Raw genomic sequence first — 26,051 nt, forward strand, 5'->3', positions numbered from 1 at the left:
AGACTTTTGAAGGCGTCAAGTTAACGCAAAAAATTATTGAGTGTTGCTCATCTGTTTGTTCTTTCTTCATTTAAATTATTCTCATCCAGATTTCTGGATAGGATGAATTACTTTCATAGTATACGTTTACTTGGAAATGTGTTTCTACAGGAAGCAAAAAACAATTTTTGGAAATGAAGGCCATAATATTAATTCTTTGACGGCTTCTTATATCACTTTAGCTTTGTGGGTCATTTTTTATTAAAGCAACCCCAGCCCGAGCATTCCATCTCTTTCCCTCCAAAGCAGTGGGTTCTTGACTGAGCAAATAATTACTGAGCACTCAATCTGTACTTGGATTTACTATTAGGTCTTTCAAAGTCTTTCCTTAACTGTCTGTCCTCCTATACAACTGGCACCTTATTCCCAGAGGCTTTTTGTGGAGTCTTTGATTCCCATGGTGGTTTCCAGGTACCGGGACGTGTGGAGTGAAGCATCAGCAGATGGAAGAGAAGTTGCTCTTCAAAGCCAGGGTGCGTGCAGGTAACCTGAGGTCCTCCCTGGGACCAGACGGCAGGAAGTAAGTTGGTTAACTTTACTTGGGAAGGAGCACGCGGGTGGGAAAAGGGGAATCCTCCAAGCGGAGAGCTGGCATTGCCTGGACCGCGTGTTCCCCGCCGGCCTGCGGCTCAACCTCTCAGGTAGGCAGGAGCCGGAGGTCTGGAGCCAGTGCTGGCCGCCACTAGCTACCCACCTCCGCCGCTCCCCCAGCTGAAGTTCCAAACTTTTCCTCCCGCAGGGAGAGGAAGGGTGTTATTAACTTAGGAAGGGAAGTCCCTCCCTCTTCCAGGATTCCGATTGGCTGTGGCCAGCCCGCCCCCCCCAGGGCCGCGGGCGGATTGGCTGCGGGGGTGCGGGGCGCCGCCGCAGGCCCCGAGCCGCGGGCTGCCCGGGGCCCCCAGGTGGCAGGTGGGGTCGGGACGCCTGCTCCTCCGCGAGCGCTCGCTTCCCGAAGACTTTGAGGTTCGCCTGTGGACGGAGCCGGGCGCGCAGCCTCGCCGGGAGTGGGGCTGCGGTGACTCGGCCATGAAGAGCCTCAAGTCCCGCCTGAGGAGGCAGGACGCGCCCGGCCCCCTGTCCTCCGCCGCCGCCAGCAGCGCGGTGAGTCCCGCAGCCGCGCGTCCCGGGCTCCCGGGCTCTCGGGCTCCCCTCCCTCCGGGTCCTCCCCTGCTCCTAAGCGCGCGCTCCTCTCGGCTTTCCCTCCGGGCGCCCTGCCCCAGCGGCGCCGGCGACTCCAGCCGCTTCAGGTCTGGGCTCCGCGTGGGCTCGGAGACCCTCCGCACCCACCGCCCCCGGCCTCGCGGGGCCCCTCCCCCGCCCCCTGTCCCCAGTCTGCGAGCTCTTGGCGCTGCGGTATCCGGTCGCCCCCTCCTCCTCAATCCGGTGTTTCTGGGATGTCCTTCACTCCGGCCCTTCCCCTGCGACCCGGGGGCTTGCCCCGCTCCCCACGCACAGTCTGTCCCCGCCGGGCTTCGCGGGGTCCCGGGAGGGCTGCGGGCCGAGAGGGAGATTGGCATCCCGTGGCCAGCTGCTCGGGGTAGCGGACCCGCCGCCCTCCCCGCCCGGACTCCGGACCTTCCGTGAGTCCAGACTCCGAGCTTCGAGCGCTGCACGGCTGGGTGGATGTTTTGTTCTGGCCTCTGTCGCCTGTCACTGGGGAAGTTTGATTTCTGAGCGCAGCAAATGGGATCGGGCGTAGTTGGACACACAGAGCCCCAGATGGGTGGTGACTCTGGAAGTGGGGGTGAAATCGGGAAGGTGGTTATCCTGCTGCGCCGCGTCGCACCTGTGGGACAGACTCGTATCGCAGGATGGAGTCCCACCGGTGGGACAGACCTCCGTTCGGTGTTGACGTGGAGCCTGCCCTCAGTGTGCACGCTAGGAAGTACTAGGGCCTCTTTTTAGTTGGCAGGAGAATAGGAATCTGGAGAAACAGCCTGACTGCAGATGTTGGGATTTAGATAATTTGGTAAGTTAGAAGAATGGCTATATCATCAAAATTTTCTGTTATTGAAATAAACATTATTTTAAAGTATTGAAGTCAGAAACATAAAGGAGATGTGCTTCGTTCGAACTGACCTGTTGCCCATTTGGAGCAATTAAAACGGACCTTTATACGTTGCATAGATTTTACCAAATGATTGCATGCTTTTTATGAGAATACTAATTAACCTGCTTTTAAGTTAAGTCAGAATTGTACCTTTCTCTCTACCTATTTTTTAGGATGGTTTTCTTGGGACTTAAAGGAAATTGTAGTGAAATTAGGCTCTTTCATTCCCATTTTTTTTTTTTAAAAGGGGGGATAGCTTCAGGCTGTATGTGCGATAATTTGATGTTGTTTATTAAAGCATGATTTTGTTTTATTAGTATAAGCACATAGAAGGAGAGATTACTTTGTTTCACATTTTAAAAATACTTTATTTATTTATTTTTAGAGAGAGGGAAGGAAGGGAAGGAGAGAGAAACATTAAGGAGCTAGAGAAACATGGGTTGGTTGGTTGCTCCTCACATGCCCCCAGCTGGGGATTTGGCTGGCAACTCAGGTGTGTACCCTGACCGGGAATCGAACCAACAACCTCTCCGTGTGCGCAAAGGTGCTCAATCCACGGAGCCACACCAGCCAGGGCTGTTTTACAGTATTTTTCAAAATAATTGGAAAAAATGGCATTTAGTGATGGCACAGGTCACTGCAGTTGAGCTAAAGATTCAACTTATTTCTGGTACAGATTGTGTTTTCAGCTTTAAAGATACATTTTCCCATGAGAAGGGGATAAATGATAATGGAAAAAATACGATAAAAAATACCCTTTTCTAGGTTTATTCACTGCATTTTTTTCCACTTAGTTTGCACTAAAGATTCACATCCCACTTGGAGGTTAATACACATTAATTTAATCTTTTTTTTCTTCTAGAGATGCAGAGTAGTTATTGGTATTTCCAATATGCCAGTTTGCATTTTGTACACTTGGAACGTGAAGCATCTCTTTGAGCTTAAATCTTTAGCAGGTGCTAAATTGCGCATTTTATTTTTCCTAAAATAACAACATAAAATAAAGAGAAATACATGGTATAAAAACCAGAACCTATCTGATTAGAAAAAGTGAACACATCTCAGTTTAAGTTAAATATTAGCATAAGTTTAGTAAAATAATAAATGAGTGTGATGGCAAATAAAACCAAACCAAGCATCGAGAACAAAATTTTGCTGGCTGTTAGCTAATTCTGGCAGGAAAGGGAAAGGAAGAATGGACTTGTCAGCTTACCAACAGGGTAATTTCTGAAGATGCAACTTTATAGCACCAGCCAGCAATCTCCCTAAACAATGGTTTAAACTTGTAACGGAATTCACAATTTTAATTCAGGTTTAAAAAAGAAAAAAGAAGGAGAGAAAGAAAAACTTTCCTTTGACTCTGTCCCCCAGCTGCTACCCTCTCTGCTCCCTCCCTGGGCTGGCTATGTTAATTTCACAACGCCACACTGTTACACTTGCTGCGCTTTTGCTTGGAAAGCCTTGCAAACTGTCCTTTGGTCCAGGCTCAAGCCTTACCTTTCTACCTTTTCCCCTGACCCCACCCTACTCATCCATGGTCCCAGGTCAATTTATGTACATCACTATTATGCCTCTGAACATATTGTGTTGTTATTTTATGCCTAGCTCTCCGAAGGTGTTTTTTTTTTCCAATGAAAAACTGATTTACTGACTGAGGTGAAGGATGTTAACCTTAAAATTCTTGAAGGCTATAACTTGATTTTTTATTATAGAAACTTTAGAACATATACAAAATACAATAGTATCACAAAAGTAAACACAGTAGTTACAACAATTGTTAACCCAACCAATCCTATGTCAACTATACACCCCGTAATTTTCCTACCCACAGATTATTCTAAAGTAAATCCCAGACTTCACATCATTTCATCTGTAAATAGTATACTTGTAAATGTTTCTCTGAAACACAAAACATTCTATAAACATACCCACGTCAATACCATTGTCACATTGGTATTATTTTAATCTTTTAAAATAATAGTTCTATAAGGTCACAACATATCCAGTTAGTGTTTCCATTTCCTCAGTTGTCTTATAAACTTTTCCTTTTTACAATTATTTAATCAGGGGCTAAATGAAGGCTACCGTTAGAATTGGTTAATGTCTCCTAAATCTCTTTTAGTCTGTAGGTTTTCCTTTCTTTCTCCTTCTTACCGTTTATTTTTGAAGAAACCAGGCCATTTGTTCGGTGGAGTTCCCCAAGACCAGAATTTTGTGCACCGCACCCCCATTCCTCTGCCTCCTGCGTTTTCTGTAGAAGGGTTGTTAGCTCTAGAGGCCTGCCATTCTGCCACCCCGTCTCCATCTGTTAGCTGGGGCACAAGAGCTTTTATAAAGGAGAAACTCCCCTCATTGGATAGTTGGCTACCCTGAGAAAAAGCATGATGTTGCATTCTTTCTCTCGATTTTCTGAATATTAAAAGAATTCTAACTTTCTGCATATGTAAACGTCAGGTTTCCCTGACATTTTCTAAAAGTGATCTTTCTTTCTCTCTCTAAACTTCCTTTCTTTCTTTCTCATTATGAACTCATGGATTTAAACATTTCTGTCTATTGCTGTAGTTATCTTTACTGGTGATCAAATTGTCCCACCATTGATCAAGTGGTAGCTTTTTTGCTTTTGTGTGTATATGTGTGTTCGTCCAGCATATTACCCTGTTACGTTTAGTTTCAGATATTTAGGAGGACTTGTAGGTGAAGTAGGTCCTGAGAATCCAAACTAAAAATTGTTGGCTTACTATCTGGAGGGGTATGTGTGTGTGTGTGTGTGTGTGTGTGTGTCTAAAAGGATACACATACTTTTTTAGAGGGGTCATGATATGTTTTAAAATTGACCTTATTGATAATGTTTTCAAAGTTTGACATTACCTCTGTAGTCAGTTTTTCCCTTCTAGGTGCACAAATATATATATATATATTTATATTTAATCTTAGAGACTTGGTTAGTTTTTTTCTTACCACATTGTGACGTTAAGAGGGAGGAGGAAGGGGTGGGGTTGGGGGAGGACATATACATCATGCTTCCTAAACTAAAAACGCGAGCGTGGAACATTTCTTACGCTTGCTGTTGTTACTGCCTGGTTTTCTCACCTGCAGGGTGTTTACCCTGTGAGGGGCTGGGCTGCTGTGACAATGAGTCTCCCGTGGGGAAGCGTGTGGGTGTGGTTCTGGTGAGGCTAGTGCCTTCTGAGCTTTTCAGCTGCGCTTGTGAATAGGTCGTAAACACTTGCCCATTTAGTGTTTTAATGGGAGATCTTTTTAATGAGAGGTTTTTTTTTCTTAATGGGAGATCTTGTTTTTATGATTTATCTCTTTTTTTAATAAAGATTTTATTTATTTATTTTTAGAGAGAGGGGAAGGGAAGGAGAAAGAGAGGGAGAGAAACATCGATGTGTGGTTGCCTCTCCTGTGCCCCCAGCTGGGGGACCTGGCTCACAACCAGGCACGTGCCCTGGCTGGGAATCAACTGGTGACCCTTTGGTTCACAAGCCTGCACTCAAATCCACGGAGCTGTACCAGCCAGGACTCATTCATCTCATTTAAAAAAATTGACATTTCATACCTTAAAAAAGTACTTTATGATATATAAACAGCATTCATGACAATGGGTAAGTAGACAAATACTGTAGGAAAAAGGAGTGTTTTCTCAGCTTTACAAAAGGCAAATTGTAGGCCAGAGAATATCCATTCACAACTTTAAGCAGTATGAAGGGGCAGGTTGATGTCTTAGTGTTACAGGATCGAGCTCTGCAGTCTAGGTGACTTGGGTGTGAATTTTGCTGCTTCCAGTAACCAGCTTTGTGACTCTAGGCAAATTACTTAAATATATTTGTTTCTGCATTTGAAAATGGGAAAGTAGTGAAGAACTCAGTAAATGTTCTTATTATTGCTAACTGCAAAACCTTCCCAGAAGTCATTTCATTTCTGTCCTTTATAACCAGATGAACTGCAGTCTTTCCTGATGATCTTTCCCTTTCCAATTGATACATGCCCTTGGCTTCTGTGTACCCTAGATTTTCACCACATCATCTGCTCTAGCCTCCTGCCCCAAGGGAAGCGAGTAGTAGTTCTGTTTTTCATTTATTAGGAAAACCCCAAACATTTCTCGAGGGCCGAGCCTAAGCACTGGGGGATGAGAAGATAAGGAAGACGAGAGGACGCAAGTATTATGGGGCACTGTAAGCTTCACGGAAAGTAAGAGCTGCTGACAGGTCGGTGTACAGGGTGCCGATTCAGTCCGCTGCTGAGGAGTCAGTGCAGGTGTTTTTGCAGGTGAGCTGCTGCTGCAGCCTCTTGTGAAAAATTGAAGTGAGACTCATACAACATAAAATTAGTCACTTTAAAGTGAGTAAGTCAGTGGTGTATAGTACATTCGTAATGTTGTCAAACCACCTTCTCCATCTAGTTCCAAAACAGTTTCATCACCCAAAGGAAATTCTGTGCCTATTAAGCAGTTGCTTCCCAGCCCCGCCTTCCCCTAGCCCCTGGCAACCACTGTTCTGCTGGGTGCCTTCCTTAATCTGGGGCTGAAAAGAAGTGGGTGGGAGTGGTCCAGGAGAGGATGAAGCTCCTTTTAGTGGGAACAGCAAGGCAAAGGCTTGCAGCTGAGAAATGTCATGGAGTTGGATTATCAGTTTAGCTCTGGTGAGTTCTAGAACAGGCAAGGGGTTTGGATGGGAGATAGGCAGGAGAGGGGAGGAGGGGCTAAATTTTGGGATGGCTTTCAGTTTTCCTTGTGTTAAGAGTGTTGGCCTGCGTCCTGTATGTACAGGAATGGGGAATAGCATGGTTAGGTGTGTTCTGAGGTGGGCTGCTGTGGTAGCTCTGTTTGGGGTGGGAGGCTGCTGCAGTGGTAGAGGCAGAAATTATTGCGAGCCTGAATAATGGCAGTGTTGGAAGGGTGGAGGAGAGGGCCCGTGCTGGAGGAACAGGAGTTCCCTGAGACCCAGAGATGTGACGGGCCAGAGTCACACAGTCAGCAGACAAGTTGTCGGAGCCCTTGCCTGCCAGCCCGGAGTGATTCCCACTAAGCCCCGTGGGCTTGATGGAGGGTACGGAACTCCCAGGCCCGGACTCGAGGTCCTTGCGTCCTAAGCGAGAGAACGCTGTCTCCATCTTCCCGTACACTAGCCGCTCAGTGTTGCTGTAAAGTGCACCTATAATCAGTTTGGGTGAACCGCTGATTGCCCTGGATGGAAAATACTTTTGAAAGGTTAACTGACTGTGCTAATGATCATTATAATCACAGATTTAGAGCAGGTACCTAATTTATTTTCTCCCACTTTTCACTGTGGAAAGTTGAGCCATGCACAAAGTGAGAAGGGATAGCACAATCAGGCTCACGTCGCAGACCCCAGGTTACCATTCTGCTGCAGCTGCTCTGCACGCGTGCACACACATTTTCAGTGAACCTTTGGGAAGTGGCAGACATTACATGTTACCTTTAAGTACTGTAGCATCCTTCCCTTAAGAATAAGACATCTTTTTACTTTCTACAGTATACTAGTGGTGTTTTAAACTGTAACTTGTATTTATTGGTGAGGAAACGTAAGTGTTAATAACTGATGAGGACGAAACAGTTGGGAGAAACAATATTTTCTAGTTCCTCAGACTGCTGTGACTTACATTGTACGTGATAATACTACCTTTCAAATACTACTTCAGTAATATTAATATATTATCTCGATGATTTTTGTCTCATTCATGGAACACTGTGCTAATTATTACTATTCTTTCAGAATGACTGACGTAAGCCCTGACCAGTGTGTCCTGCAAAGTGATAGGTTGCGGGTTCCGATCCCCATCAGGGCACATGCCTGGGTTGCAGGTTGGTCCCTGGTAGAGGCATGTACGAGAGGCGATCAATCAGTGTCTCTCTCTTCCTCCCTGCCCTTCTCTCTAAAAATATGTAAATAAGGTCTTTTTTTTAAAAGGAAGATTCCCAAGAGTTAAAAAATGACTTAAAAATATGTAAATGTCAGTATTTATTTAGAAAGGAAACTGTATGAAGAAGAGGAAGAAAAGGGGGCCTAGCCGTCTGAGCTGCAGAGATGGTCTCTTTGGGGTGAGCCTCTCTGGGGAAGGGGCCGTGGTGAAGGGGTGGGGCAGGCAGGAGGGACGGGCTGGGCACAGGCCCGGGGCTGCAGGCTGGATGTGGGGACCTGCCTTCCGCTGGTCCTGTCGCCAGGTTGAGCCAGGGGCCAGGACTCTGGTGTTGGCTCCTGTTGGGCGTTTTTCTTGCATTTCTCACTTCGTGTCCCAGGCCCTGCTGCTGCACTTATCCCTGCCACAGGCTGGTATTAGATGGTCTGGAACCTTAGAAGGGGCTCGAGTGGACTGTCACCCACGTGTGTCCCTGTGCCAGTGAGGCCTACGCATCCGCATGGTGGTGTAGGTACCACACTCTGAGAAACGCTCCCTTGTGACATTCTGCTGCTACATACATACTTGCTGTGTGTGGATCGATGTTTTAAAACTTTGCTTTACAGCTAATTTGTTGAAGTTCTTAATTAAATAATTATTTTTCAGTCATCTAAACTGGAGAATGTACGTTTTTAAAGTCAGCACATATTCTTTCAGTACTGTTTGCCGGGTACTGTGTTGCCTAGTAATGTAAACAAACTATTCATTGTATCCTGAAGGTTATTTGAAGTTCATTTTTCTTCAATTCCTTTTCTCTACATTTAAAAATCACCTGGAATTATATTAAAGAAAATAACAATACTATTTTTGAATAGCATATAAGTTGTTAAATATTCAGAATAGCTTATATGAATGGAGAAATGATTGTGTCCAATATTTTAATTTGACTACTCAATAAATATTCTAGCTTAGAATATTAGATGCATGGCCATTTTTGTTTTCCTTTATTGGTTTATTTCATTATAAAGTCAGTGATTTTCTTTAACATTTTCTTTAACATTTAAGTAGTATTTGACTTTTCCCTGTATAAATAAAAGGAAAATGGTGTTGCAATTTTAAAAGTGCCACCTTTCATCTTTGTGTCAGTACTATTGATGTAGGCCAAATAGGCAAAAGGATCAGGAATGACAAGATGTCAGATTCGCTCTGCGTTCAGGCACTTTCTCCCGAAAAACTCTGTGACTTCGCGCAGATCGCTCTACCTCAGTGAGTTTCATTTCTTCCTCTCGGAAGACGGGGGTAATACCACTTGCCTTTCAACCCTACCGGAGGTTTTAGGTACTAGAAAGATCGAACACACTTTAGAAGCTGTAGCACAGTGTGAATAGTGATTGAAACAGTGATGGTTGTCGTTGCGTAAACCATTGCACTTTTTAGGTGCGCCTAACATGGCACTGGTCCAGTTCTGAAAATGCAGAAAATGTTTCCATTTTTATGAGGTGAAGAATAAAGTTTATTGTTTATATGTAGAATGAAAAGATACTCTGAATTGTAATTCGAATTGCTTTTCATATTGATTGCATGGGTGGGGAATAAGAAGAGGACAACTTTTGTTTTTTACAAAGGAGTTTTGAGTTGGTTAGCTAAATATAGCACAGTTGGGATGGAAAACTCCTTTGTGAGGTGACAAAATACATATTTTTTTCCCCCAATGAATTTTTATCACAGAAGAAGGCAGTGAACGAGGAAGAGTGTTTTGCAAGCGGTGGAAAACATTACGCTTGTGCATCTGATGAAGAGTTGAAGCTGTGGTTAGTGTTTCATAGTTACGGCTTTTACGAGCTTCTCATTCCGCGGCATCTTTCGTTGCTCAGTGTGCTCTTTCTGCCTCCTGGTTAACACCGATAGGCAGGATCCCGGCTTATTTATCTCTAGAGTTCTGTTGAGCGACCCCATACCTACTTTTGTACCTGCCGTTGTATGGGTTGTAATTACTTTGAGACTAAAAATTTCAGCAAAATTCAGATCTACTAATATATAGCAGATTTTATTTTGTCTTAACACCACTGTTACTTCCCCTCATTTTCTTCTGTGACTCCTAGGAGCGGCTACCCAGTCCCCTTGCAGGCTGCCCCACCCTGGATCCGGTGTCAGCGTATCGCGTATGGGCAGGTTGTTGGTAGTTTTTATTTAGCCCATTAGTAGCTGAGATTTAGAAAGAGTTATCTTCTTTGTCTGGGGGGTAAAGGTCCAAGACTAACAAACATTTATGCCCTATTATACTTAAATTCAATGATATTTATTTATTGAATATTTATTTATTGTATAATGTGCACAGAAACATGGGTGAATATTTATTCAATGAGTAAGTAAGTGTCAAAAATTTATTTGGCACTTACTCTCTGACTTCTTCTTTCTTCACCAGAGGTTATGACTAGAAAATTGGGTCCCTAAAAGGTGACAATTTTGCAAAAACATGTCTTTTTTTTTTTTAACTAGGAGAAAGTTCAGTTCCCTTTAAAAAAAAAAGATTTCATTTATTATATTTAGAGAGAGGGTGAGGGAGGGAGAAGGAGATGGAGAGAAACTGGTTGGTCGCGTCTGGTATACCCCCAAACCGAGATGGCCCACAACCCAGGCTTGGGCCCACGCGCCCTGACCAGGAATCGAACTGGCGAACTTTTGGTTTGCTGGATGACGCCCAACCCACTATGCCACACCAGTCGGGGCAGTTCTCTTTTTGATTAACTAACTTTTAAATTCATATAGTTTTATATTTTTTCCAAGTTTTGAAATAATTGTATATCTTATTTCTTTAATGTGTTCATTCAATTTTTAGCATTTTAAGATTGGAAAGGACCTTAAAATTTTTTAGTCCCGTGGCTCGATGACCTTTAAGCTTTGGGACTACCACCCACAGTTAAAAATACACATTTTCTACTGTGATGCAGAGATGTGACAGGCAGAATTCTAAAAGTGCAACCTGCCCCCCCCCCCCCCCGCACCCCCACGAGTGATTTCCACTCTAATCCCTAGGACTTGGAATATGATCAGAAAATATGCCCATGACTATGTTATGTTACCTGGTAAATGAGATTTTGTGGGGTACTTAAGGTTACAAATCACTTGAGTTAGCCTAAAAAGGGAGATTGTCCAGGTGGACCTATTCTAAGTGCACGAACCCTTTATAAGTAGTTTTCTCTGGCTTGCGGAGGAATGGGAAAAGCCAGAGAAGTTTGAAGGAACAAAGAGGATGTTGCTGCTCGCTTGAGGATGGATGGGGCCATGTGAGAAGGAATGCGAGTGGCCTTAAGGAGCTGAGAGAGGGGCTCTGTGCCGATAGCCACCAAGAAAACAGGGACAGGATCTCAGTCCTACAGCCGCAGGGAACTGACTTCTACCAACCACCTGAATGAGCCTGGAAATGAATTCTTCCCAAGTAAGAGTCCAGCCTGGCTGGCATCTTGATTTTGGCCTTGACAGATCCTAAATAAAGAACCCGCTGCCCTGGCTGGTGTGGCTCAGTGGATTGAGCACCAACCTGTGAACCAAAGGGTCGCCAGTTCAATTCCCAGTCAGGGCACATGCCTGGGTTGCTGGCCAGGTCCCCAGTAGGGTTTGCACAAGCGGCAACCACCCATTGATGTTTCTCTCCCTCTCTTTCTCCCTCCCTTCCCCTCTCTCTAAAATAAATAAAAAAACAACAACAAAAAAACCCCCATACCACTCCACCTAGACTAATGACCTGCAGAACTGTGAACTAAGTATTGTTTTAAGCCTCTAAGTTTGTGGTAATATTTTATACAGTAATAGAATATTAATATGCAAGACTATTTCACATCCATATGAAGAAATTATGTAGGAAAAAATGGAATTCTAACAAATGAAAAAATCAGAATGAAAATCATCTGTATTTATGTAGTCATGTAAAATATTCACATGCATGGGAAAAGACCAACAGGGGATATACAAAGATGATCATAGCTATGGATTATGAAATTTTTTATTTGGGAATTTATTACTGGAAGCATGCATATTCATAGTCCTGAAAGATTCCTGCTGGAAAGTGTTGCACATGAAAAACAAATGTTTTCCCTAAAATTGCTTGATTACTGAATATATCATTAAGATAATTGGTATCAAGAACCTGTAGGTAATAAATGAAAAGCCCTATGTTCCTTAACACTCACCAATTCACTAATTCGCTGAGGAAATAGCTTTTGCTGTCCTGTGTTGAGGGGAATGCTCAGGCCTGCATGTGTTTTGAGAAGAGGTTCTGTGTAGGGGTCCAGGAATGGCTGTTGGAAAGCTAGATTTGAAGTTGTTATGTATGGCCTTTAAAATAAAGATGTCAAAGGACCTGTGCCTACTATTACTTGTTTTCAAGACACTTGAAGTAAGTTAGCCTTCTTACAGAGCCTATTGCAAGGGGTCCTGTAAGTCTTATTAATCATGTTGAGGAAATAGAACAGCAGGCTTCCTAATTGCTTTGGTCTAATTACATTCCTGCTGTGGAAGTGTTTTGGTAGCTTGGGAAAGAGTGAGTCACAAAGGAGGAAGGAACTACGTTTAGGACCCATTCTAAACACTTTTGGGTGTGGTGGTGTGTTTGCGTGTACCCTGAGGACCAACGGAGTGTCTCATTAATGCTGTCACGTAGGGTAGGGCTTGTTGTTGGTATTAACCTGTAGGATAAGCGTATCTCGTGTCTGCTCCTGACTGCTTAGCGCTGAGATGCACCTTAAAGAGGACCAGAAGTAGGGAAGGAATAGTATTGTGCTGTGAAGAGGAAACCCTATCCTGTGATCATTTTTGTATGAACCTGAGTTATTAAAACTAACAGTCCTAACGACATAGTATACTATTGCTATTCAGTGTTCCTGGGTGATAACACTGATTCAGTTAAATAGCAATAATTGGAAAGATTGACTGAAATAAAACGTTTCCACTGAAAGTGTAAATACACACATTTAAAACTTATAAACCATTTTTAAACACAAGGCCAGTGTTATAAAGGATGGAGTTAAAGAGTTCCTTAGAATGACCATCTTTTCCACTGACACAGTTTAAAAACTTGCAAGGGGTCCCATTGGATATGCGTAGTGACCCTTCCTTTCTGCTGGCCTCCTCATGCCCTGTTTGGTGCCGTCAGTTCAGCAGGCCTGACAGGCCCTGTGGTTCTTTGAGGGGACACAGAGATGACGACGAGGAAGGTGTAAGTGTCGAGGCTTAGTATAGGACAGACTTTGGGGAGGTGGAAATCGGGTGCTGTTTTCTGCTGTGAAGTGCATTTCCTGCTGGGCTGGAGCCAGGATGAAAGCAGCTGGCTCTTGCCTCACATCCTGGGTCAGTGCCTGGCCCTGAGAGTGAGTCTTTCCCTAAATTTGGTGACCTAAGCACTTCACTCCTCTTACCCTGGTCCCAGCTCTGCTCATTGGTGCATCACTGGGTTAGCAAATTACCACATTTTGCTGTGTATAATGTGTACTTTTTTGTCTAAATTTTTGAGGGAAAAATAAGGATGCACATTATATGTGGGTATAATGATTACATGCCATGGGTCTAATAAACCCGTGTATAATGCGCGCAAAAACATGGGTGCACATTAGACACGGCAAAACACGGTGCCCCATTTTCTTTTCTCTGAAGGAGAAACTTATTTTTCACCAGAGGATCCATAATGAGAGTCTTTGGCTGATATTATCACAGGTTTGTACGTTATTGTACTGTAGAAAATAATTTAATGTACCAAGATTCTCAAGATCTCCTATCAGCTGAAGTGGTCTCATTTCCATACAGCATTTCAAGAACATGGGTATTGTGGAAACAGCTCAGATCAATCAGTATTCAGGACTATGTCTCTTGGGTTTTCCAGTATGTTCCCTAGTTTTCTTAATTGTCCAGAGAATATTGTCATTCGTTGTTTTCCTCCTTTTTTAAAAAATTATTGCTTTCTAGTTTTGTACTTTATTACAGAGGCTTTCCGAGGTGTGTTTCACATTTATTGTATTTATCAATCCTTACCTGAGGATGCGTTTACTGATTTGAGAGGGAGAAAGAGACACAGAGAGAGACAGAGAGACATAGGTGTGAGAGAGGAAGAGACATTGACCGGTTTCCTCCCATGCATGGCCTGACTGGGACTCAAACCCACAACATTTTGGTGTACTGGGTGGCGCTCCCACTGACCGAGCCACCTGGCAGGGCCAGTAATGATTTTAAAGCACCACAACTGTTCTGCATTTCACATCTGCTCATTATTAAACATTTTCCTCATCCTTAAAGTTCAGAACAATAATACGGTGGGTAAGAGACAGCCCACTCCTATCACAGTACTGAAGAATGTCACTGGTCAACATTTGAGAACCAGTGAGTTGGAATGCGTTACGCACAAAGCCTGGGGCTTCTGCTAGCAAAGCACGAGCTCTGTCACAGGCGGCCAGGTGGTTGCGAGCGTGAGCGTCTAGTAACTGGGATATGAGTGCTCACCTCCGTGCACTTCTCTGATAAGGTGATAACGAAGATACTGAACTTTAACTAAGCTCCGTCCTTCCTCAAGCGCAGGAAGTGTTATTTGAAAACATGTTGAATATGTCAGCATTCTATTAAAATCAATACACAATATTTTAATTCCAACTGTATAGTAATTTAATTTAGTATATAATTAGTATATAATTTTTAGAATAGTTTGCTATAAATAGGAATTTGACTATAAAAATGCAATACTTAAAGAATACTAATTAATATGGAAACTACTAATTCATACCAAATTCAATTTTTTTCATATACATCTACTTGACTGGTGTAAAATATAATGTAAAACATTTAAGTTTGTTTTTAAAAATTATTAAAAGTTTCTAAAACATGAAAGCTAATTTAATTAACCAATTTAGAAATCTAGCAATTAACTTCTAAACTTCAGACCAAGGGTGTCTCTCATAAAGGTATTTATGAGTACAATATTCATATTATTATCTCTGACATTAAATTCTAAATTCAGTTCACAATACTGGAAATAACAAAAATAGCAAAATTAAAATATTTGTTATTCATTCCTTAAATATATTTCCTCTGATTATAGACAATTAGACATCTTTGGAAATGATCATTTAGAAGGTAAAAATTTTCCATATTTACATATATGGGACATGTCAAGATATCCAAGAAATATTTGTAATGTGAAAAAGCAAGTTGGAGGACAGTTTATTAGTCTAGTTTGTTAGTGGAGATTTTTTTTAATTGAGAAAATTTACACCCAATTCTTCACCAAACTGTTAAAAGTAGTTTCCTATGTTGAAGGGATGCAGAAGTGTGGGGTTCTCAAACATTTGTGGACCGAACTTTCAGAGGTGGATTTAGAAGCTTGAGAGTGGTATCAGTCTGGGTTTTGAGTAAACACATGTGCCATGTTGTTATGATGCAAATAGTTTCCTGCTATTACACGGGGTACAATTTCCGGCTACAGTTTCCTTCAAACAGAGAACTCCTTGAAGAAAAATTTTGAAATTCAAAAGATTTGAAAACCATCATCTGTGATAACTGTCCTAGCATGTAGAAGTTCTGGGACAGTTTGAGGGTGTTCAGTAAGTAAAATTTTAAACATCAATACCTTATGTATATTTGGTGGTTTTAGTTTTTGAGAACACTTTTTCCATTATTTTTATTTTAGCCAATTTTCATTTGTCCTGTAAGCAGGACAAATGAAAGTGTATAATAGGAATTTAAAAATTTCCACCATGATAGAATATTTCAAATAACTTATAAATAGGTTGCCAATATAAATTTTTCTGTTCTTTGGATGGTAAAATTCAGAAATATGTGTATTTAAAATAGAACCAACCTTCTGGTCAAGATGGAAACATAGGTAAACATGCTTTGCCTCCTAATACAACTACAGCAAAAATTACAGCTAGACTACAAAACAAATATCACCCAGGTCTGTCAGAAAATCGAACTATATGGGAGTCCAACAACCAAGGATTTGAAGAAGCCACATTCATCCAGAAGGCTAGGATGGGCAGAGATGTGGAGTGGTGTGGAGAGGGACGGAGATGCCGAACAGGTAGCCACATTCATGTGGGGTGGGTAAAAATCAAGAGGGATACCTTGGGAGTGAGGGATCCCAGCCCCAGACCAGACCACCCAGCCCCCAGTTCCAGCACCGGGAAGATAAGTCTCCATAACTTCTGGCTATAAAAACCAGTAGGGGTTGAGGTAGCGGAAGAAACTGAAGGACTCTCAGGAGACTCCTGCTAAAGGGCCCACAATAGTCTTAGGACTCAGGCAGACCTGCCCCCTCTGGGATTCAGCACCAGGGCAATAGCTGGAAGGGCACCAGTGGCATTTGGGGAGAAAGCGAAGTGACTGGGAGCAGGGTGAGTGCCAGGAGACAGCTTCCCCCTGGGAAAATCTCCAGAGGCCCAGCAGCAGCATTGCCCCCTCCGCGAGCCCTCCCCGACGTAGAGCCCAGAGCTGTGACATGGGTTGCCCTGGAGATTACCTGAGGCTCTGCCCCATCCAACTTACAGGTGCACTTTTCTACAGGAGGCCACACTACTAAGACAGGCAGTCAAAGCAGCTCTACCTAAGAGACAGAAGCATACACAGGGAATTGCCAGATTGAGGAGACGAAGAAATAAGGTCCAAGTGAAAGAACAGAACTCCAGAAAAAGAACTAAATGAAATGGAGATAACCTATCAGATGCAGAGTTCAAAACATTGCTTATCAGGTTGCTCAAAGAAATCATTTTATGCAACAGCATTAAAAAGACCTAGGCAGAAATGAAGGTTACATTAAGTGAAATATTGAATAATCTACAGGGAACCAACAGTGGAGGGGATGAAGCTGAGAGTCAAATCAACAATTTGAAACATAAGAAATAAGCATTCAATCGAACAGCAAGAAGAAAAAAGAATTCAAAAAAAAAAGGACAGACTAAAGAGCCTCTGGGACATCTCCAAATATACCAACATCCGAATCATAGGGGTACCAGAAGGGGAAGAGGAAGAGCAAGAAATTGAAAACTTATTTGAAAAAATAATGAAGTAAAACTTCCCTAATTTGGTGAAGGAAATAGACATGTAAGTCCAGGAAGTACAGAGAATCCTACAGAAGTTGGACCTAAAGAGGACCACACCAAGACACATTGTAACTAAAATGCCAAAGGTTAAAGATGACGAGAGAATCTTTTTTTTAAAATGTATTTTATTGATTATGCTATTACAGTTGTCCCATTTCCCCCCCTTCACTCCCCTCCTCTCTGCACACCCCCTCCTTCCCACATTCCCCTCCTTTAGTTCATGTCCATGGGTCATACATATAAGTTCTTTGGCTTCTACATTTCCTATACTGTTCTTACCCTCCCCCTGTCTATTTTCTACCTACCATTTATGCTACTTATTCTCTGTACCTTTCCCCCCTCTCTCCCCCTCCCACTCCCCTGCTGATAAACCTCCATGTGATCTCCATTTCTGTGGTTCTGTTCCTGTTGTAGTTGTTTGCTTAGTTTGCTTTTGTTTTTGTTTTCGGTATAGTTGTTAATAACTGAGAGTTTCCTGTCATTTTAATGTCATATTTTTTATTTTCTTTTTCTTAGATAAATCCCTTTAACATTTCATATAATAAGGGTTTGGTGATGATGAACTCCTTTAACTTGACCTTATCTGGGAAGCACTTTATCTGCCCTTCCATTCTAAATGAAAGCTTTGCTGGATAGAGCAATCTTGGATGTAGGTCCTTGCCTTTCATGACTTGGAATACTTCTTTCCAGCCCCTTCTTGCCTGCAAGGTTTCTTTTAAGAAATCAGCTCATAGTCTTATGGAAACTCCTTTGTAGGTAACTGTCTCCTTTTCTCTTGCTGCTTTTAAGATTCTTTATCTTTAATCTTGGGTACTGTAATTATGATGTGCCTTGGTGTGTTCCTCCTTGGGTCCAGCTTCTTCGGGACTCTGAGCTTCCTGGACTTCCTGCAAGTCTATTTCCTTTGACAGATTGGGGAAGGAAATATTCCTTCAATATTTGTTCAAATAAGTTTTTAATTTTTGCTCTTCCTCTTCTCCTTCTGATACCCCTATATTTCGGATGTTGGAATGTTTAAAGATGTCCTGGAGGTTCCTAAGCCTCTCCTCATTTTTTTGAATTCTTGTTTCTTCATTCTTTTCTGGTTGGATGTTTCTTTCTTCCTTCTGGTCCACACCGTTGATTTGAGTCCCAGTTTCCTTCGCATCACTATTGGTTCCCTGTACATTTTCCTTTATTTCACTTAGCATAGCCTTCATTTTTTCATCTAATTTGTGACCAAATTGAACCAATTCTGTGAGCATCCTGATAACCAGTGTTTTGAACTGTGCATCTGATAGGTTGGCTATCTCTTTGTTGCTTAGTTATGTTTTTTCTGGAGCTTTGATCTGTTCTTTCATTTGGGCCATGTTTTTTTTTTGTCTTGGTGTACCTGTTACGTAAAGGGGCTGAGCCTTAGGTGTTCACCAGGGTGGGACAACCCTTGTTGCTTCGTTGAGATGCTGTATGTGTGTGGGGAGGGAGTCTGAGAGGGAACAATGCCGCTTGCTCAGCTCTCTGCCAGCTTTCAGGTACTTCCCCTGCTACCCGCAAGCAAAGTGGGCCTTTCTGGTGCTGCTTCCCAGTGGGTGAGCTTGTGTACATTCTAGGCCTCTGTGTGTCTCTCCAATGAACTCTCCTGTGAGGCTGGGAGTTTCTCCTGCTGCAGCCTCAACCCCCACGGGTGTTTTCATTCAGTGGTTTGAGGCTTTGTTTCCCCATGCTGGAGCCCTGGGTTGTGTGGTCTGCCACCCGGTCCACCAGCTGTTGCCTCGATGGCCAGCTGCTGCCTGGCCTACCTGCTCCACAATCCGCCGCCTTGCTGGGTCCACCAGCCGTCACCTTGCCGCGAGTCCTCTCCTCCCAGCTGCCCATCTCCGCTCCTCCTACCGGTCTGGATGAATGTTTCTTTAACTCTTTGGGTGTTGGACTTCCATACAGTTCAATTTTCTGGCAGTTCTGGTTGATTTTTGTTTTTGTTTTTGTTTGTTTTTAATTTAATTTATTTTTTTATTGTTATTCAGTTACAGTTGTCTGCATTTTCTCCCCATCCTTCCACCCCACCCCAGCCAATCCCACCTCTTGTTGTTGTCTTTCTTTTGGTTGTGCGAGGAGGCACAGTGTGTCTACCTACGCCTCCATCTTGGCCAGAAGTGAAGAGAGAATCTTAAAAGCAGCAAGAGGAAAGCAGATATTTATCCTCAAAGGAGTTCCCATAAGATTATAAGCTGCTTTCTTAAAGAAACCTTGCAGGTAGGAAGGGACTGGCAAGAAGTATTCAAAGTGATGAAAGGCAAGGACCTACAGCCTAGATTACTCTGTCCAGCAGAGCTATCATTTAGAATCTGAGGGCAGATAAAGTGCTTCCCAGATGTAAAACTAAAGGAGTTCATTATCATCAAGCCATTATTATATGAAATGTTAAAGGGACTATTATAAGAAAAAGATGATCAAAACTATGAACATTAAAATGGCAATAAATTCACAACTATCGACAACTGAATTTAAAAAGCAAACTAAGCAAACAAGCAGAACAGAAACAGAATCATAGATAGGGAGATCATTTGGAAGGTTATCAGCTGAGAGAGGAAGAAGGGGGAGAAATGGGGAGAAGGTGCAGGGATTAGGAAGTACAAATCGGTAGGTACAAAATAGGGGGAATTTAAGAACAGCATAGGAAGTGGAGAATCCAAAGAACTTATATGCACGACCCATGGACATGAACTAAGGTTGGGGATTGCTAGAGGGAATGGAGTACTGAGCGGAGGGGGGCAAAAGGGGAAAAACCGGGACAACTCTAATAGCATAGTCAATAAAATATATTAAAAAAAATAGAACCAACCAGAGTGCTTCATATTATTTCTCAGGGATATGATATCAAATAATTTTAAAGTATCCTATTTGTGTTGATTGTGTACATTTTCTAGTTTTATACAATAATTATTTAATAATAAAAGGAGGAAAAAACTTTATAGATATGTGCTTTGTTAAGTAATATATTTATGATTTATAGAAACATAAATGTTTTTCTGTTATAGATTATTTCTCCCCCCAAAAAATGTCAGGAAAGAGGAGGGAGACTTTCCTTTTCTACCCTTCTCTGTGCTGTTGGACCTTTCTAAAAACCATGCATATGTATTCAATTCATAATCTAAAAAAATAAAATTCAGTGCTTAAGCAAAAGCGGCCTGTTTTCCTAACCTTCTTATACCCGAACCACAGCCTTATACTTAAAGCAGAAGACATGTGGAGTGTAAGATGGAAGCAAAAAGAAGAATATTCACAGCTGATTAGGAGAGTGGAGGGGTGTAGGTGGACGAGCAGTGAGCAGTGAGTTGGGAAGCGACGGGTGGGCGGCAGCTCCGCTTTTGCTCTCTTCCCGAGGTTCCTGGGACAGAACCGCCTGCAGCGCCACCTCTCGCTCCAGACTTCGTAGGGCTCAGCTCAACTGCGGTCCCTGTGCGTGATTTCTGTGAGGTTTCCGTAGCACCCCATTCTATAGCTTTGTGATAAATGTTTTTTTTAAAGGCAACTCAAAGGATGTTTGTTTCTTGCGAGTAAGGAAGTCTGACCAAAACAGTGTTCATTGTAGAAAATGTAGAAAATACGAGGAATTGAAGTCTTCTCTAATCCCACATTCCATAAATTGTTAACTCTTTATTTTCTCCCATTTTTTTTCTGAATGTTTATTTCTTAAAATCGTCGTGATTAATATTTGCATGCATTTTCATTGTACTGGGCTCTGTGATGTCTGTGAGCTCTGTGTCTAGTTCAGATGAAAGTTAAAGCTAAGTGAAAGGAGATTAATTGGGGAAACTATTTAGTGAATATGTGCTTTTAAAACTCAAATTTTGGAGAGATTTAGTATCATGAAAAGAACAGCAAAGAATATGCTTCTAAGCTGATGAGAAAATCAGTGGTGTTTGCACATTATATTTATAATTTCCTCTGTGCTGCTCATATATTACATATCTTGTAAAAGTTAAGAGTTAAAAGTTTTGTTAGGGGAGATCCAATTCTCTGTTGCCAGGGAGAGGGCTTGTTTAAGATGAAACTCAGCCGCGATTGGATTCAGAGATGCTGAGTTACACTGAAAGTTCACTGAGGTATTAGATGTCATCTCACTAATGTATAATGAGGACTAAATAGCTGGTATTGGGCTGGATACTTCGTCCAGTCTCTCTGTACAGGGATGCGAGTTTGTCAAGGAGCTAGCCTGACGGAGTTAGCGTCAGATCAGAGGGAGTGAGAGACAGGACTCAGATGTTTCAGGCCATGGTGGTTGATGACTTGGTGCCCCATCCTCTTCCTTGGGGTTGTTCCTGTGTGGCCAGTGTCAGAACTCCTGAAATGCACCTCTGCTCTCTTTCAGGAGCAGTTACAGGTACTTCACTCTGGGCTCCTACTTCTTGGTTAAGTGATAAAGTAGGAAATACCTTGTTTAGTCGGATCACAGCCCAGCTAACTCTGTGGACTGTGGTGGAATTTAAGCGATGTGTCACCAGAGATCCTCCCTAAGGTTGGAGGGACATTGTAAAAATGGACAGGTTTCCGTTTCCGACAGGGAGGAGGATGTTTACCAGTTGTGGCTACTCCCTTGCACAGTGTTCCCTGTGGCAATGAAAATGACCCTGCTTTTCTTACATTACTGCCTCGTCCTCAGGAGCCTGGAGGTCTGTGGACAGTCTTCTTGGTCAAAAGGAAAACGCTAAGATTGATTTATCCATATTCACTATGGAAGTGGACACATACAATGCTGAATATTTCCCATTCCTGGGCAGGACGGTCCCCAAAGGGCTTGTTTCTATTCTATAGGAGATGTAGTTTAAAATTTAACTTCCTATAAAATAACAAAGGAAAAATTAATTTTTAGTCTTTTAATACAGCATGCAGCTTTTGGGGAAAATGACAGTTGCTTTTTTGAAATCATAAGATTTGCCACAAATCTGCCAATAATGATAAAAATCTATCAAAAGTCTTTAGCTATCCTAGCAAATAAAGATTTGACTCTAAGATGTGTTGCAAACCTTGTTGCTTTTTTTGGTTTGGTATAAATGAGTAGAGGGAAAGCTATTGAGACCAGAATTTACTATATACTTGGGAATGCTTACTATGTAAAAATGAGTTTGTGCTCTGCAAGTTCACACGCTTTAAGGCAATCATAGGTGTGCTTTGGTTTAAAGAAATGCAGTTTGCATACTTCCCAAAGAAACCATGAAGCACGCCTTTTAGCTGGCATCATTAGCTCTGCTAATTTGTTTACCACAGATTTCCTGGGAAAATAAAACTCTACTACAGTATAAAACACTCAGTTTCAGACAAAATTTCACTTGAATATTTGTTACAAAACCAAACCACACACACACTGAAATTTTTTCAAGTTTAAATCAGAAGTGTTAAGAGGACTACCATATATTTAGGTTTCTGTCCTCTTAAAGATGGTTTTTTTTGAAGAGCACAACTTTTTCAGTGAGTTTATGTTAAAGATATTTCTGTGTATGATTTTCTATCAGACTTTATGAACACCAGCTAGCCTAATAAAGAGTACAACGCAAAATATTTGTGATATTACTGTATACTTATCTGGCCACCTTGAACTGAAGTAGTCATGTTTAGAAAGAATTCTTGAGTTTCATATGTGTTAATTTCAGTTTGCTCCGCCACTGGACAGATACTTAAGTGCCTCCTCCATGTGGCCAAGTGGCTAGATTATGAGGATGCAGTGTATTCAGTACTTCCCCTGCTCTTGAGCATTTGTGGACAGACCCATGGAGGAGGCAGTAGTGCCATGCTAACGCAGTTAAAGAGAAGCTTCAGCCCTACGTAATGAGCTGGGCGAAGGAGAGGTGTACCAGAATATGTCCTAGAGAAGGGCCGACTTGCTCTGGGAAGTCAGAGAACATTTCCCTGAAAAAGTTGAACTAAGATCTAAAAAAAGGTTCTTGGTAAGTAGCATAGGGGAAGGGCATGCTGTTCCTAGGCACCCTGTGAGGGAACTTGGTACTTTGGAAGAACTTCACTATGAAAAATGATCGGAGGGCTGGAGGGAGGGTGACTGACTGAACGACAACGCTTCAGGGGTCAGTAGGGGCTGGGCTGTGAAGAAATTTAGAAGTCATTAACGATTTTGATCTTGAGAGCAGAGTGTCAGTACAGTAGGTTTATATTTTAGAAGTTAATCTGTTTGAATTTACTGGCTCTGTAGTAACTCTTCAGTAGTTGTGCTGTCCAACCACAGCTCAGCATCTTCGTGGGGCTTGGTGTATTTTGTGCTTACTCTGTATCAATGCTTTACAGCACACCCAGGTGTAAACATATCAACTCTAATGCTTATAGCTCTGAGGTAGTTGAGATCAGCTTTATTTACAGGTGAGGAAAATGAAGCTCAGAAGGATTAAGTAATTTGACCAAGTCCTTAGCAAACAAGTGTTCAAACTGGGAGCTCAGTCCAGGTTTTTCTGATGCCAAATCCTTGCTGGCTAATAGGAATTCACGAAAAAATTGTCCACTGTCCACCTTCTGGCAAAATTGTACACCTTGTACAATTTTAGATGTACATTTAGATGTACACTTGTGCACAAAGATGTTTTTAGTGATAAATTAGTGCCTAAGTTTGATTTTTCAAACAAGTTGAATTAAAAAAAAAAAAGCTTCTCTTAGTTAGGTACCAGCAGAGGGAGCCAGAAAGATTATTTTAATAAGCTTTGGAGTTTTCCAAGTTGGGAATCTTCATTCTTAAGTAATTCTGTTGAACTCATGTTAAGCATAATCACTAAATGAAATATGTATGTACTCTGTAGTACGTTAGTTTGATATAAAGTACACGTGTATCTAGGTGTTGAAAAGAAGTCTGGAAAGACGTGTAACAAAAGATGAAGTTACTGTTACCACTTAATGGTGGTTTTACTAGGTTGTCTTTTCCTACTTTTTTGAGTATTTGTTAGTCTTGTCTAATTTTTCTATTAGTATTTATTACGTAATAACAATTTTTATTTGTAGTTTACATGAGCTGTATAAAGGCTATTAAATGGCTTATAAACTTTAAAATATTTGTTCTTGTAGCCTAAAATGCATTAATATTAATAAATACATTAGGAAATAATTTGCTTAGGAAATCTTTTGCATATTGACAAGGTAAATTTAGGTCATCACTTTTCTGAATCTTTAAAATTCTCAATTAGTATAGTTGAAATTTAAGAACATTTAGAATTAAAGTTATATTGTTTTAGGTTCTTGTTTGTTACATTAATAAGAACATCTTAGAGTATGAGAAAAATTCAGTATGAACAATATATTTAATAGGATTCAGACTTAGAACTGAGTTCATGGTATCAGCTTTTCTTGCATCTGTCTTGTAGAACTGGTAAGTAGTATACAGTTACCACTTTTATAGAACTATTACTAAATAATCTGTACTTTGGTTGACAGCATGATACAAAAAAAAAATTGAAGAGTTACATAGTCTTCAACTTAAGTAGCTGGTAGGGGAATACAAATCAAAACTACAGTGAGGTGACACCTCACACCTGTTAGAATGGCCATCATCAACAAGACAGGTGACAATAACAAGTGTTGGAGAGGTGTGGAGAAAAAGAAATCCTCATTTACTGCTGGTGGGACTGTAAACTGGTACAGCCACTATGAAAATCAGCATGGAGGCTCCTCGAAAAATTAAGAACAGGGTTATCATATGACCCAGCAATCCCTCTTCTGGTTATTTACCTGAAAAATTCGAAAACATGTATTCACAAAGATATAAGCACCCCTGTGTTCATTGCAGCATTATTCACGGTGGCCAGGACACGGAGACAGTCAGTGTTTCGGGAGAGGACTAGATAAAGAGGCTATGGCACATATGTATAGGAGGTCTGTCCAGAAAAAGTCCAGCCATTGTTCATATAATGAGAACGGCACGCACAACATCAGTGTAACCTGGCAGCCAAGGAGCATGGACTGGAATGCACGTGCGTGAACAGTGAAACTAGTCAGTGAGGGAGGTAGATGCTGGTGAGTGAGCACGTGTACCCTGTGGCCCTCATATTCAAAATCACTGAGCGAGTAGAGCAACGATCTGCATCCAATTTTGCATGAGGCTGGGACATTCCTCTGTGGAAACTATTTGGATGATTCGGAAGGCCGCAGCTGTGGGCAAATGGTGATTGGCAGCTTCATCACGACAACCCACTCATGCATCACGTTTTGTGCAGAGGTTTTTGGTGAAACATCAAATTGTCTAGGTGACTCAGCCCCTCTATAGCCCAGATTTGGTGCCCTGCAACTTCTGGCTTTTCCCAAAACAAAAATCACCTTTGAAAGGGAAGAGATTTCAGACCGGTGATGAGATTCAGGGAAATACGATGGGGCAGCTGATGACAATGGGGAGAACTGTGTGAGGTCCCAAGGTGCCTGCTTTGAAAGGAACTGCGGTGTCACTGTCCTATGTACAGTGTTTCTTGTATCTTGTATCTTCTCAGTAAATGTCTATTTTTTTGTAGTACATGGCTGGGTACTTTCTGGACAGACCTCCTGTGGAGCACTACTCAGCCATACGAAAAGATGAAATACTTCCATTTGTGACAACATGGGTGGACCTTGAGAATATTATGCTAAGCAAAATAAGTCAGATAGAAACAGCTCAGAACCATATGATTTCACCCTTATGTGGGGTGTAAAGCTGAAAACACAGATAGACAACAGTATGGTGGTTACCAGAGGGAAGAGGGGGGAAGGTAGAGGGTAAAGGGGGCAAAGTATATGGTGATGGAAGAAGATGATTTGACTTTGGGAGGTGGGCACACAATGCAATGTACACATCATGTATCATAGAAATGTACACTTGAAACCTGTATGATTCTATTAACCAGTGTCACCCCAGTACATTTAATAAAAAAGGAATTAGGTAGTCTTGGCTTTGAATTCTAACTCTGTCACTTGGTAGCTGTATTTAATGTTGGCAAGTTACTGAACTTCCCTAAGTTTCTTTCTTTCTGTGTGGAAAATGTAGATGGTAATGAAAGTCTTTTCAATTATAGTTCAGGACT

The 26,051-nt window shown here is 41.9% G+C and overlaps 1 protein-coding gene across 4 annotated transcripts in view; it reads left to right on the plus strand.

Annotated features, from left to right (window-relative positions):
- The first annotated feature begins 874 nt into the window (after nucleotides 1-874).
- UACA (uveal autoantigen with coiled-coil domains and ankyrin repeats) overlaps nucleotides 875-26,051 on the plus strand; it is a 92,289-nt gene continuing 67,112 nt past the window's right edge. For 3 of the 4 annotated variants that reach the window (XM_053927612.2, XM_053927614.2, XM_053927615.2), the window contains exon 1: nucleotides 875-1,140. In XM_053927612.2, coding sequence (XP_053783587.1) covers nucleotides 1,066-1,140 — 75 coding nt within the window. In that variant the 5' untranslated portion in view covers nucleotides 875-1,065. Of the gene's footprint in view, nucleotides 1,141-1,768; nucleotides 2,009-26,051 lie in introns of those variants that run through there. The other variant, XM_024557402.4, reaches the window with a different exon arrangement.

The sequence above is a fragment of the Desmodus rotundus genome, chromosome 7, assembly GCF_022682495.2.
Source record: "Desmodus rotundus isolate HL8 chromosome 7, HLdesRot8A.1, whole genome shotgun sequence".
Classification (NCBI taxonomy): domain Eukaryota; kingdom Metazoa; phylum Chordata; class Mammalia; order Chiroptera; family Phyllostomidae; genus Desmodus; species Desmodus rotundus.